This window comes from Podarcis melisellensis, assembly GCF_964234715.1.
Source record: "Podarcis melisellensis genome assembly, chromosome: 7".
In the NCBI taxonomy this organism is placed as follows: domain Eukaryota; kingdom Metazoa; phylum Chordata; class Lepidosauria; order Squamata; family Lacertidae; genus Podarcis; species Podarcis melisellensis.
In genome coordinates, this window is record NC_138539.1 from 41,428,911 (window position 1) to 41,443,829 (window position 14,919).

At 39.8% G+C, this 14,919-nt stretch overlaps 1 protein-coding gene across 2 annotated transcripts in view; it reads left to right on the plus strand.

Moving 5' to 3' along the window:
* KLHL14 (kelch like family member 14) overlaps positions 1–5,919 on the plus strand; it is a 64,473-nt gene extending 58,554 nt beyond the window's left edge. For both annotated transcript variants that reach the window (XM_081918548.1, XM_081918547.1), the window contains 2 exons: positions 1,184–1,341; positions 3,012–5,919. In XM_081918548.1, coding sequence (XP_081774674.1) covers positions 1,184–1,341; positions 3,012–3,152 — 299 coding nt within the window. In that variant the 3' untranslated portion in view covers positions 3,153–5,919. The remainder of the gene's footprint in view (positions 1–1,183; positions 1,342–3,011) is intronic.
* Positions 5,920–14,919: the final 9,000 nt, after the last annotated feature.

The following is a 14,919-nucleotide window of genomic DNA, read 5'->3' on the forward strand; positions in this document are numbered from 1 at the left end:
CAGCCCTCTTTGTGCTAACATGCTATGATGGTGTATGTTACTGTATCTTTAAGATAACAGAATCTTAAGAACATGACTATCAAGTGAGCTTGTTCAATTAGAGAAGGTTAAGTTCAGTTGATGGATGTTGTACATATGGGTGTTTGGGGTTTTTTGGTTAATAAATTATCTCTTCTAAATTGCTACTTTGAATCTGGAACAAAGAGAGGTGAAATACATTGTGTGAAGGTTGTTTAGGATATTTGATGGCTCCGCATCCTTTATCTCTCCCACATGGAAGGAGAAGCTTGCGTACAATGAGAAGAGAGAAACAGTGAAAGAGAAAATATGCATGTTTTAAACAAGGAAGAAGTTTGAGTAAAGCAAGGTTGGAGAGACCCTGATAAGAAAATTTCAGTTTAAAACAATAGCAGAGGTTTGAGTAAAGAAGGGATGGAAAACACTGAGGGTTTTTTGTTTTATTTTTAAAAAAAGCTTTAACAAGGAGAAATGGAGCTAGGTATAACACAGAAGCTAACACAATAGAGCCTTTCCCACCTCCCTTCTCACTTTACTTAAATCTTGTTTTAAACTGCTACTTTCCCCTCTCAATATCACCCTCTGATTGCTCTTCTCAAATTTCTGCCATTGTTTAAAATGGTCCCTTCACCCTCTCATTATTTCTCCATTCTCGCTTTACTCATATGTCTGCTATTGTCTAAAATACACACCTTTCTTCCCTTTCATTGTTTCTCCCTTATCTCTGTACTCTAATTTCTCCTTCCATTCCTCAGCTGCCTCGAGTGAGAGATATAAAGGACAGGGAGCACTCAAATATTCCATAGTACCTTCACATTTCAGTCCTGGTATTTCACTCCTGGTATCATAGAGTAGAAAAAACACTCTAATCTCATATATCAGTAACTCCCCATGAATGTTCTTTGGCAACTAATGGCAGCCAATATGTGTTTATTATTAAGGATAAAAGCAAATGTTAGCTCAGTGCTGAAGGTTGTGATAAAGATGACAAAAGGAAAATATTTCACTTTCTTACTTTAAGAGGTTTTCTCCTGTTCTTTACAAATTAGTCTTTAATGATGAACTTACTAAGGTGGGCGAAGTTTTTTACGTCATTGATCAAGTACCATATGCTCATTCTCTTAAAATAAGTGGTTTCACATTATTTGATAATTGTGTTGTACAGGTTTTTCGCATCTTGATGTCATGCTCGTGGAATGCTATGACCCAAAAGGTGATCAATGGAATATTTTGCAAACTCCTATTTTAGAGGGTCGCAGTGGTCCTGGCTGTGCAGTTCTTGATGACAGCATTTACCTTGTAGGAGGCTACAGCTGGAGTATGGTATGTATCCCTTGTCTGTACATGGATCTCTCGGTTATCATTTGAGAACATGCTGCAACCATTCTGTGGGAATGATACATATCTAAATAAATTGCTGTCAGAATCTTTGATGTATGGAAAATATCTGGCTGATTTATAACCTGCTTTGCAAAATCAGTAGTCATTATTTCTTTTTAAGCTATTAACATCAATCAATCAATCAATCAATCAATCTCCCTTACTGGCTTAAAAAAGTGCATCGTATACATGGATCAGAACACAACACAGTTAATGAAACATAGTAGGAGATACTTTAGGATAAAACTGTCCAGATATCATGAGGTACAAAGATAGCTCTTTGGACCTATGGTGACGTAATTTCATAGTGTCACTCAAAAATCGTGCCACATTCTCCACAATGCCATTACTACAATTTTTCAGCAGATAAGGCACTATGGAAGAGTCAGTGCGATAAATCCCCTCCTTCAATACTTATCATATTTATTTTGCATAAAATGGGCAGTAAAATAAAACATGTGCGATGGATTCGACATATTTTGTGCCACAAGGGCAGTATATTTCAGAGTATGGGATTTTTGAGAATCTACTGCAGATGGTAAGATGCTAAATCTTGCGAGGGAATATGGAGTGTCTTGGCCAAAGAGGGTAGTATTCCCAACCCCAATGGGGAACAGGTTTTGTTGGCTGCACTGCAAAGGGTTTGAAATTCAATCTCTAGAATTCTTCACTTGATTGTCTGGAATGCTTCCAGTTGTGGGAGCATAAGTAGTGACTCAAGTTTTAGGTCACGGGTTCTGATTTTGCTCTCAATGCAAGCTAGCCATTTGGAGTGGCAGGATTCTGCCAGCATGTGGAAAGTGAAAGAAGCCGGATCAGACATGAAATGTAGGCAGAGCCAGAATTTTATAGTGATGAGCCACGCTTTGGTTTCCAGCAGCCTTTGTCCAGTTTCCAGACACATGGCTGCAAAGCTATTTATGTGAGAATGAAATTCTGAATTGAAAGGTGAGATTCTAACCATGCCAAGTTGTATGTGCAGAATAAGCAAACAATCTATGCTGCAGTTATTTATTGCCTTGGTGAATTTGTCCTTTATTCCAGATATGAACTTCATAATCAAGCAGTTTTACTGCTTTGAGAGGAAATTGACTAAGTATATCCTTAAAAGCATGGGGAGAAGAGATGTTATGGGGGAATCTGACTACTCTTGGGCACTGTTATCCAGGCTGGTGACAGAGATTGGTTTTTATCAAGTACCTGCCAAGCCCCTGGCACTCTGTCATGATGCATTGCAACTCCTGAGGAGCAGCAGCAGCAGCAGCTATTGCCTCCTGCATTCTCTCTCTGAGTCTCTCACAAAGAGAAAGCAGGGTTGCTGACTAGATTATCTGTTATCACTTCCAGCATCCTGCCGAACCCCCCAATTGACTGTCAGGAGCTCAAGTTCCCACTACCTTGCACTTGGCTCACCCAAAGCCCTACTTTCAAGATGCCTCTACTATAGTTTTTTTGACGTTAATCAAGGCAGTGTGTGTGCATCTTAGTTGTAAAGGTGAATACATTGCAAGTTGCAGAGCAACCAAGGACCACTTGTTTTCTAGCTGAAGCTGTTCAAATTTTGCTTGGATGTCATTTATCTGCTACCTCAACAACACTATGTTGTGTTACAGGGAGCCTACAAATCTTCTACCATTTGCTACAGTCCTGAGAACGGAACCTGGACGGAGCTGGAAGGAGATGTAGCTGAGCCCCTGGCAGGTCCTGCTTGCTCCACTGTCATACTACCTGCGTGTGTGCCGTACAATAAATAACATACAGGAAGTACTGAAATGAACACTGTTAAATGATGGGTGACTTAAATATTTTAAGGGACAGAATTCCTGGTACTACATACAACAAGACCCTATCCCCAATACCTGCATTTATGATTTTAAAAAAGGACTAAGTATAGTTCCCACCTCAGACAGACCGGTATCTTGTCAAACAAGTAGCTTGAAAGCATGGAATACTGCACATGTTAACAGATGACCATTTCAGAGTGATCCTCACTTTTCTCTGCTATAAACCCTCATATCAATTCTAAATTTAAAGAGAAGAATTCTAAACATCCAAACACTGCCTGAACGAACAAAATTACTGTTGTGCATTGTATTTTACCTGCATGGGATCTGTGTTGAAGTCATGGTGATGTTGCTCACAATTAATTCAAAACTGAGATGCCCAAATGCATTGAACTGCAGAATTGCTTCCCCATTTTAGCCTTAATGTGTGGCTGCTGACGTGTTCTGCAAGTAACACAACTTAAGAAGACAGATCATAAGAGAGAAGGCTTCTGTTTTGAAAAGATTGGCCCCTCATATACTCTGCTCTCAAATCCCCATGCCTAAGTGTAGGGGGGAAGTGGAAGTTTTTCAGATGTATCACAATTCAGGTTTTAGGACTGGTGCCAATTCTATGGATTGGTAGTGTAAATCCAGAGTAATTCATAGAACCTCATTTTATTATTCTGTATATTATTTTGTATTATTCTGATTTAAACATTCTGGCCTATACAAGTAATTCTTGTTTTTTTTTTAGATTTAAGTTATTCCTTAAATTAATTCATAAATTTCAGATACAAATTAACAAATATTTGAGTCATTTTGACTAATAGATTTGTTATTCCCCCCTATTTAACACCAAAGAACAAATTCTTTCTTAAAATGTGGATTATGTGCTATCACATATCATTGGCAAGTAGCTGTAATTCCTTAATCTGATCTACACTGAAATATTTATAAACTAACTTTGTACCTGTGGTGAAAAGAAATATGGGCATAGAACTACCATAACAGGTATAAAGTTTAGTTAAGCTCAACTCAATTCCAATAGGCAGTGCAACTGAGGCAATTTTGAGCCCAGAATGGGAGGGGTGTTGAGGATAAACATGCATTTGTGACCTTACAAGGAGAAATGTAGGTGGGAGAGGTTTGGAGCAGAGAAGCAGTGTGTGCAGGAACAGTTAATATGCCTCCCAATCTATAAATTACACTCTCTAGAAGCTGCTGATTCTTTTAAAATAAAAAGGGCCATCAGGGTTTAATGTTTAACATCAAGTTAGGCCCTATATGTTTTCTTCTACTTTAATGCAGTGGTACCTTGGTACTCTAACTGCTCCATTCTCAAACATTTTGGCTCCTGAACGCCAACAAACTGGAAGTAAGTGCTCTGGTTTTCGAACGTTCCTCGGAACACGAACGTCCAACACGGCTTCCGCTGTGCAAAAACCTAGCTGTTGGCCAATCAGAAGCTGTGCCTCAGAACTCAAACGTTTTGGAAGTTGAATGGTCTTCCAGAACGGATTCCATTTGAGTTCCAAGGTACCACTATATTTGTCATATTCGTGTAGCGTGCTAGACACAGCTAATTCACACTAGTGCTGTGCAAGGTTTTTGTAGAATGGGACACATTGTCCCTACCTATCTCCATCCAAGTCCCATTGGGCGTCTTGCACAGGAATAAAGCGTACGGGCATAGGAATATGATTTGATTCCTACCACCAATGGATGGAAATAAATTTTCAATTTTTTTGCCCTTCTTAGGACTCTTATGCCAGATCCTACAAGCTGCACCACCCCTTCAGCAGCCAGTTCACACACTAACCTATAGTCTGTATGAAAAATAAAATTGTCTATTCAGAAATACAAGACAATATAGAATCAAATCAATTTTACAAAAAAAAACCTTTATGTTCAAATCTCAGACGCGTAAGGGAACAACAAAGAGGCACAGGGTACAAGTAGGCAGAAGTCATACATCATAGTTGACCAAAAGCAAAGGTAGGAAACTCAAACTATAAGACTTAGGCTACTAAAGAAAGTAGTAAAACTGATAACAATAAATACTGGATTTCTTAATACTACTGCCACTGTTGTTTTGCTAATGCTAATTCCATTGTTGTCACTTGCAGAAAACTAGCAGAGATTCAGTCTCTTCAAATGTTGCAAATGAATTGTTTAGGGAACTGTATCTGAAAGAAAGAAAGGAAACATAGTGAAGTCCCTGTTACAGAGTTCCTGAAACTGGAGTGTTTGTCCTGGAAACTCAACCCATTTTTCTTACGTAGTGCAATCTCTGTTAGTTTTGTATTTATTTGTGTTGTTCCGATAAAAAAAAAATTACTTGTAAAATAATACGTCGTGCAATCATAACTTGGGGGGGAGGGTTTTTAGAAATCTATATGTATATATAAATATATGGAAAGGAAACCTGTTACCACTCCAAATGAGAGAACATTTTATGGCGTTTAAAAATACCAGGACTTGCCACTATGTTGTCCCATGCCACTGCTAAAATGCCACTTTAATGGGAAAGATGGGGGATTTCTTGTCCGTTTAAAAGTTCTTTTTTTAAAAAAAGACAAAGATAATTAAAGCATTTATGAGGAATATATGTAAATCTTTCTAATTTTTGGGAAGGCATGACCAAGGAAACCATACAAGTAACCAATAATGTAAATTTTGTACAGTACTAGAATGTGTAAATGAAGCTTGCTTGTAGGGCGAGGGGACTTTAAATAAAAACTTATGTACTAATGCATCTGTCTGACAAATCTCTGCTGCTGATGAGTTTAAATAATCTAACATTTAATGTTTTGAGATCCTTTTGTCATGTAGGTGTGTGAACATTTGAGTTAGGTGACTGTGAATAGATGGAAGACCAAATCTTTTGAGGGATTGAATGTCATTTTTTAAACACCTTCTTCTAAAAGGCCAACTCCAAAGTCTATCCTTGCAACTGAGACCTCGTCTCAGACAGAGAGAAGGCAGCAGAATGTGCAAGTAGCTGTGTGTTTATATTTTTAAAATAAATATCGTAAACTTAAGAGAGGCTGGTGGTGTGTGCATGTGTGTTGGAAGAAACAGAACAGGACATTTCATTGTCTTCTTGCTTTGTTGTAAGTTTTTAAAATTTATGGCACCCAAAGAAGGCTTACTAGCACTGGAGGTCAGAATGGTTAGTGGGAGGGGAAGATGCACTAATGAATTCTAGAGTGCTTGTAATGCCATAAAAGATTCAGTTAATCTGCAGCATAGATGTTGATCAGTGGAACTGAACTTGGCTCCCTGGACCTTGTCAGATTTATTCCGTGCATGTCAGTGTTCCACACCAATTACAGATTTTAGAAGAGGCTCTCATGCAAAACTCTGTGCCCTAATATATAAGCCAACTCAAATGTAACTAAAATTAAAATCTGACTGTGGCAAATCTCTATGATCCTGATATATGAAAATCCAAATAAATTATTTGTTCACAGAAATGAAAAATAACTTCAGCAGGAAATTTCAAAAAATTACTTATGCAGGATTAATCCAGTTCAATGAATGCATCTTGCGTTGATTAATAAAGCAGCCATGAATTGCAAAGTAAAACTACAGAAGCTGTGCAAGGACATTATCTTTTGTATCCCTTACTGAAGCAAAAGAAGAGCATATACCTCAAAGAGAGACGTGTCCACTCAGTGTATTATTTTAATTGTAAGGTACTGAATATAACACATTTTTATTGCATTATTATCACATTGGCTTAGCCTCTGACCAGCTGTGGATATATATTTTTTCATTCATTTTACTTCTCTGGAAAACAAAAGTTCCTATTTTACAAGTCAACATGGTGACTTAACCATGGCTCGGCTGCGTTTATTTTCCCTTCTTCTTCTTGTTCAGAAGCAATGCTGTTCCTCTTTTCCACCTCCCCTCACATTTATACACTTTCTGTGTAGTTTTTGGATAAATGGCTTTGTGCATCCCATGATTCCAGACTGTTTTGCTTCCTAGTTCACTGCCCAAATAAATGCTGTAAACGTAATGAAATAATTTGAAATGTGAGCAGTTGGGAATAGATATTTTCCCTCTCCCACTAGATAAGGTAGTGTCATTAGATAAGTGGGAGAGGTATATTTGCTGCTCTTTTTCCATTAAGAAGGGAGATGGGTTGAAGGGAGGGGGTGAGTGTGTTGATCCCTGCCCCGTTTCACTGACAAATAGTGCCTGGAAGTCACTGAAGAAGTCACCTTGCACTATATGATTGCAGAGACTGTATACTTTTGAAGCGCATTCTTTCCCTCAAAGAATTCTGGGCATTGCAGTCTACTCCTCACAGACTTCCAATTCCCAGCAACCCTCTAGAAACTACAGTGTCCAGAATTCTTTGAGGGAAAGAATGTGCTTCAAATGTGCTTTGAAGGTACTGTGTGTATGCAACCACACTTTTGTGTGGCTGGAATGTAGCCTTCTGTGCAAAGGTGAGTCGCATCTATTGCTCAGACCACTTTTGCATCTGAGCACATCCGCCACTGGCAAGGGGCCCCCAGGTTTCCCCAAAGGGACTGAAGCTGAAAAAGGTCCCCCATCCTGGCCATAGGTCTAGCTACACTGTGAAATCACAGCAGCAGCAGAACTGCTGGCGTAAATTCTAAAATAGCTGCTCAAAGCTTGCAAGTGCTCCCAATATTTGAAGTGAACATTGTAGGTACAAGATGGGGAAAGTGGACAGATTGCAAAACCCATTTCTAGCTCTTGGCCAGATATAATACTAATACCAACAGGATTAGAGTTTTGCTCTTGTATTATGCAGAAGTGTATGCTATAATTGACAGGGGGTGAAGGGCATTTCCAAACAGCATTTAAAAGCCACACAGACTATTTTAACTCTCAGACCAAATTAGCTGTGACACTTGTCAGATGGTTAGCTCTGGTGTGAAAATGTTTGGAGCTGATTTTTTTAAAAGCAGCTGATACTGGGGTGGGCTCAAATCTCTTTCACCACCCCCCTGCCCTGGCTGAAGTCATGGTCAAAATTTGCCTGCCTCTATTTGCAATGAAAGAAAAGCTGTCATTGGCACCAGCTGCAAATAGCAGGTGTGGAAGGGGCAAGCCTTAGAAAAGATTTGTGCACAGTCCGCAGCTACCCTCTGTATATATGCAACTTTTGATAACACTAACTTTGTCAAAGAGAAACAGCATCCCAACAAGCTGATATAGGTGAGGATCACTGGATTGGGGCTACTGAGCTTCTTCTGATCCAAAACAGGATTTGATGTTGATACTTCATTACCAAAAGAATAATATATTTGCTCTCCCACAAAAATGATGACTGCTCAAATCTTCAACTGGCATAAGTTTCGCTTAATGTAATTTACCCCCCTACATATGTAATAGGTTGTCTGAAGTATTACAATTATGAACTAGATTAATGATTAAATTCATGCCATTCCATATTAATGTGACACTTCTGAACTACACAGTACGTGTGTTACAGCATTTGGCTTTTAAAATTCACAAATGTAATATTCACTGCTGGGATCAGATCATAGAATTCTATATGCTTATGTGTCATTGCTTCACTTGAATACCAGTTTTTCCCTTTTGTTATGTGAGTTTTGTGTATACATCATTTTCTAATTCCCTGTAGTAATATTTCTGTGTAATATTTAATTACAGAACATGCAGTTCTATACCAGGTGAAAGTACTTATATTTTTATGCATAGTTTGGACACAATCTTTTTCACATATAAAATAATTTGCAAGGTTCCTGTTCTTGTTCATTTGTACACAGAACTTAAAGCTACATGACCCATCTTTTTCACACAAACAGAATAAAGGAAGAAAAGATTTGCATACAAGCAAGATGATCTTAAAGGAATATGCATTATTCTCAGCTCCATTGGTTGTGTACACTCCTAGTGGGGCTGGTGGTGAGAAAACACGGGCATTTCCAGATTCAGAAAGGAGCAGCTGCCTGCCTGGAAAATTCTGACTCAACCCCAAATTCTTGATTCTGGTTTCTGAAGTACCAAACAACAACAGCAACAACCATCTCCTGAAATACTCTTGAGAAGCACAGGAAACCAGATACCATAGTGATTCTGCACCTGAATTGTCTATGCCTAAATCTCTTCTTGCCTAAAAAGTTTAAGATGCAATCTTAGAATCCATCAATGAGACTTTCTGCATCCTGGTAGACCTAATTGAATTGTGTCTGCATATATTAATTAGATCATCTCCCACCTCCAGATCTTGGAAATTGTAATTGAGTGCTTATCTTCACTTATCCTAGTAATGAGGTGTTTACCATGATCTATCCCCACTCTAAAAAAAAAAAAAATTGTAGCATGTTTGTCCATAAACCACCCAACCCTTTGAATAGTGTATGAACAACACCCTTACCATTGTTCTCATCCCACCCCCCTCCGGTTGGTTCTTACTGATAGTCCAGATTGCTACTGCATTGTTTGGTGAAGGGTTTCATCCTTATAGCTGTGATTCTCTCTGCCAACATACAGAGGGGGGTGGGGTTGAGAAAGGAAAGAGTATGATGACTTCAAGGAGACAGTGAGTGACTCAGTGCAAAAAGGGTAAATTTTGTCTGCATATTCCTAACAGCGGGGACATTCTGCACATCTCCAGAGTGCACTAAGTGATGCAGTAAACCAATAAATTAGAAGAATGTAAATTCTTTAGTAGGAATTGCACACAGGGGAAAATGCTTCCTCATCCTCATATTTGTTTTCATGGAAATAATGTACACTCTTTCTAAAAATCAAACTGGTACAAAGCTGAGTAAGACATCAAAACCAGTTATAGATATTACACTGAACTGCAAAATTTGCAGTAGTATCCTTATCTGTTATGATAAAATGTAAGAGTGATCACACAACATAATCAAACCTCAAGTAGAAGAGTTTCCTCCCCTTCAGTTCCATTACTCTCTGTAAGTCTTATTTATTTCTCATTAGATAGATTTAATTATATACTAAAGGGCCAAGTGGCCTCTAATATTAATTTATGGTTTGCTTTTTATAAGTTTTCCAGGATTGCAACTTGTATAAATAGAGTTCATTTCACTTATCTAACAATGCAATCCTATTTTCTACTGATGTCTTTTTGAAATTGTTCCAGTGGGGTATATTTACAGTGGTGTAGCAATGCTATTGTACTGAAGCTAGCAGGGATTTGTAGAACCCCATACCAGTGCAAGGGGGGAATGGATGGGTGTGGTTCGAGAGAGTCAGAAGTGGCCAACTTAGACTTCTATCCTTCCTTGGAGGCCATTCTGACTGCCTATGCCAGGCATAGGCAAACTCAGCCCTCCAGATGTTTTGGGACTGCAACTCCCATCATCCCTAGCTAACAGGACCAGTGGTCAGGGATGATGGGAATTGTAGTCTCAAAACATCTGAAGGGCCAAGTTTGCCTATGCCTTTCACCTATGTCCTTCCACAGTTCGGCTTCCATTCTTAGACCGAGGTAAATTTTGCAACACTACTTCCGGTTTTGTGGAGTTCGTAAACCGAATAGTTCGTAAACAGGGCTGTTCTTAAACCAAGTGTTATGTACTGAGTTGAATAGGATCCAAAATGCAGCAGTCTGATTAGTCCTAGAACAATAGGATCCAAAATGCAGCAGTCTAATTGGTCCTAGAACAATAGGATTCAGAATGCAGCTGTCTGATTGGTCCTAGAACAATGCAGCAGTATGATTGGTCCGCAGGAGCCACCCAATCCAGCTCCAGATGGAAGCGAATCCACAACCTGATTGGCCTACAGGAGAATCCCGGAATTAGCCAATCATGTGCAGCCCATGGTGTAAATAATGTATAAAGGTAAAGGTACCCCTGCCTGTATGGGCCAGTCGTATCCGACTCTGGGGTTGCGTGCCCATCTCGCTTAAGAGGCCAGGGGCCAGCGCTGTCCGAAGACACTTCCAGGTCACGTGGCCAGCATGACAAGCTGCAACTGGCGAGCCAGCGCAGCACACAGAAATGCCGTTTACCTTCTGCTTGTAAGCGGTCCCTATTTATCTACTTGCACTCGGGGGTGCTTTCGAACTGCTAGGTTGGCAGGTGCTGGGACTGAGCAGCGGGAGCGCACCCCGCCACGGGGATTTGAACTGCCGACCTGACGATCGGCAAGTCCTAGGCACTGAGGTTTTACCCACAGCGCCACCCGCGTCCCTTTATAATGTATATAAAGCAGATATTGTGGGGGAACTTCCATTCCTCCTCACCACTATGAGCTGAATAAAGAGCATGAAATCCACTCTCGACTCCGAGTATATTTCACCAAGGTACCACTGTACTTCATTCCCCAGCAGCGTGGGAGAGCTTTGCGCAGCTTCATGGGGGCCCCTTCAAACTATTGACAAGAGAGGGAGTCCAGGTTTGCATCCTGAACATGGGACTCAGAAGTCAGGCGGATTTTTTCAACTCAACTCAAATTGTAATTAAAGCACACTCTCTGGAGGGTATAATGCTAACCCCAAGTTACACAGGCTGCACAGGGATAGATTGAGCAGATCCCCTTGCACTGGCAGAACAAACATTTAAATTGGTGTAGTGCAGAGCTTTCCAAACTGTATGTCGTGACACATGAGTGTGCTGACCTTGTGAATTTGCTCTCACTGTCCATACATCCTTGTCCATGAGGGCCTGTCACAGGTGACCAACACAGCAATTTTAGTAATATAATTCTGCTATGTTATGTCTCTACATTCATTTACATTTGCCAGAAATATACTTGTATCTCTTAGGATTTCGACCCTTACTCCTTTAAAATGATTGCAGGATATGAAAAATGAGCCCCTTTCACCCCAAAAAATTAATTTCACCCATTACATTAAGAAGCAGGTCTGCACACTTTCTATCTTTCAAGGATTCTATGCCTGACTGCATTTATGTTCTCATTTAGCATCTCAAAATGGGCACTTTCTTTCAAGAAGGATTACTGCATGAATCACCTGCTTAGTTAATCTGACTTATTAGCATACTGTCACCCATTAACTGCATTATAACAACTATAGTTCTTACTATTCTCCACCACCACTCCAAAGCAGATTTCTCCAGGTTTGCAAGGGCATTTGTTGCTTTCTGCCTTTTGCAAACCCTGGTATTTACCAATCCAGCACAGTATCTGCTAATAATTTTGGGAGGGATGAAGTCATTATGAATATCCTGCAGAGCTCCCTCACATAGGCCATAATATTTCCTGGTGATTTATTGGAAAATATTTTAAAATCAAGTCCTTAATATGGCAAGAAGCCACTTTGAAATCCAAGCAGTTCTCAGGCATCTCTTCAGACTCCAAAATAAAGACACGGAGGAGTAGAATTACAGATTTCTTTTTCTTATGTATGGTAATTCATAACAGGCAGATTGGAGCTAACATCCCTAGTAGGAAAATTAACCATTCAGAACATGATCTTATTGCTCACAAATATTTTAGGTGTATATTGCTATTCACAAGGGCACACACTTTAGAATTCATTTAAGATTTGTGGGTTCTTGGAAGCATGATTCCATTAGGTAAGCATGCATTACAAGCTAGGAATATTCTTCTTCATAGAGGTGATTCTGGAAACGGTAGGTGCATAAAAGATTAGGAGAGATGGGCAAAGCCAATGCCTGCAGTTCTGTCTGAAATTTTTATGGCGAGGACCAACTTCAAGAACATTTCAGTTGGATAGACTACAATCAGCCACTAAATCAATATATTGGCCCTTTAGATAAGTCATTTGATTTTCCAGAAGGATGAGAGATATTTCCATTGTCACATTTTTGTACAGTACTTGCATTTTTAAAAGAATGCAGAAGAACACTGGAAGCAGCCAAGTAGCTACTTTTACATCCCACTGTGCATGCACAAGCCACAAAATGGAATCCGCTGGAAAAATTGGAGAGGTTAAAAATATATTATCCCCTTCACACATAGCTTACATGAAGGAGCTCTACATAGTTAAGTGGGTGGTGGGTCTGCAATAGGCAAACTTACACACGTAGACCTCTATACATGAAGGCTTCCACAACTGCTGGAAACCTAATCACACAGGCTTCCAGCTACCACAGAAGTCTGTGCGAATGTGTCGGCTTCTTCATTGTAGGCATCCATATGCAAGGCAAGGATGTTGTCAGTGGAACTGGGCAAATTTGCAGTTTGACCACTGCATGGAGCCCCCTTCAAATTATTAATGTATGAAGGAGGCTACTGACCCTTCCTTCTGTCCAATATTTTCCTCTCTTACATATATGAAGGTGGGGCCTTCCTATTCAGTTTCATAGAATCACAGAATTGTAGAGCGCAACTGTCAAATAACTTGTTAATAATCCTCCATTCTGAAGACAGATTCCAAGAAAAGAGGGTCAAATCAAAATGTTCAGTTTCCTTTGAATGCCACCCCTGCACAAGTCAGTATGCTTTTGAGTTATATTCTTTCCATATCTAAAGCAGTGGATTTTTATTAATTTTTCCCCTGTCCCCCCCCCCACTTTTCTGCAAAGCATGCATATGCTAGAAATAGAAATAGTTTTGTAGGAACTATTTCTTTTTTCCATCTCTTTATCTACACACACACACACACACACACACTTATCTATTCAAGAATGCAATGCCTAAAAACCTTTGCTCGCTATTGCAGCATATTTAGTCAACAGGTAGTTGACATCATTGATCAGAACAATAAAAAACTGGAAATAGCTTAAAGAGTTTTTTTCAGGCAGAAGCTTAAGAGAAAAGGAATGATTGGAGAGTCGGGGGGAGGGTACAAAATCAAATAGGGTATTTTTGAGGGGTGGGAAAGAGACTAACACAGTGCATAATATTTCATAAGTTAGGAGATGTACGTTTAGAATGGTGTATCCCCTATGCTACTACGAAGAATACAGGATTCCCAAACTGACAACAGAACTGAGTGAAAGGAGGACAACTAAAGCCAACAACCTTTTTAGGAATGAGAGCGGAAATTAAGCTACTTTAGTTTTCAATACATTATTTTTTAAAAAACAAAAACCTGAAGCTGTAGCCATTCAGTTGCCTACCATTAATTGTCAAACCCCAAATAAAGGCACATTACTTGACTTTTATCAAGTGAACATGTGTTATGTTTTATTGCCAGTAAAACAACTCACAGAATTAGACATTAACTTCAAAACCATTAGGGTGATTCATTTCAACTTTTCCAAGTCCTAGCCATCATCCACCTTATGAAAGGAACAATGAACTGAAAAATTAAAAAATTCTCTAGGAGTACCTGTGATTTAATCAATTTCCACACTAATTGTGGCTTTCAATTCCAGCATTTCCCCTGTTACGTTATCTTTTAGATATGATCTAATAAGACAGACAATAACCAGGGGAGCCTGGGTAGCTCAGTTGGTTAGTGTGTGGTGTTGATAACACCAAGGTTGCAGGTTTGTCCCATATGGGACAGCAGCTGCTTAATCCTGCATTGAAGGATGGACGAGATGATCTGCAAGGTCCCTTCCAACTCTCATGATTCTGTGATCTATGAAAGCAGGACTTCAGTGTTTTTCCACTGAGCAGTGGTAACATGTAAGGCCACTCCAGTATTGGACCACATGCCTGGGAGTCCGGGCTGTGGCGCAAGGACTTGTGGATGGACTAGTCTACAACCACCATCACCCCCAACTAGTCCAGAACGGGTTGTCACATCCGCCGTCATGTCAATTCTCCCTCTGTGCTTATAGCAGCTGCGTGGTGGGCAGCCTGGAGCGGGTAGGGGGAGAGGGGAGAGAGAGAGAGAGAG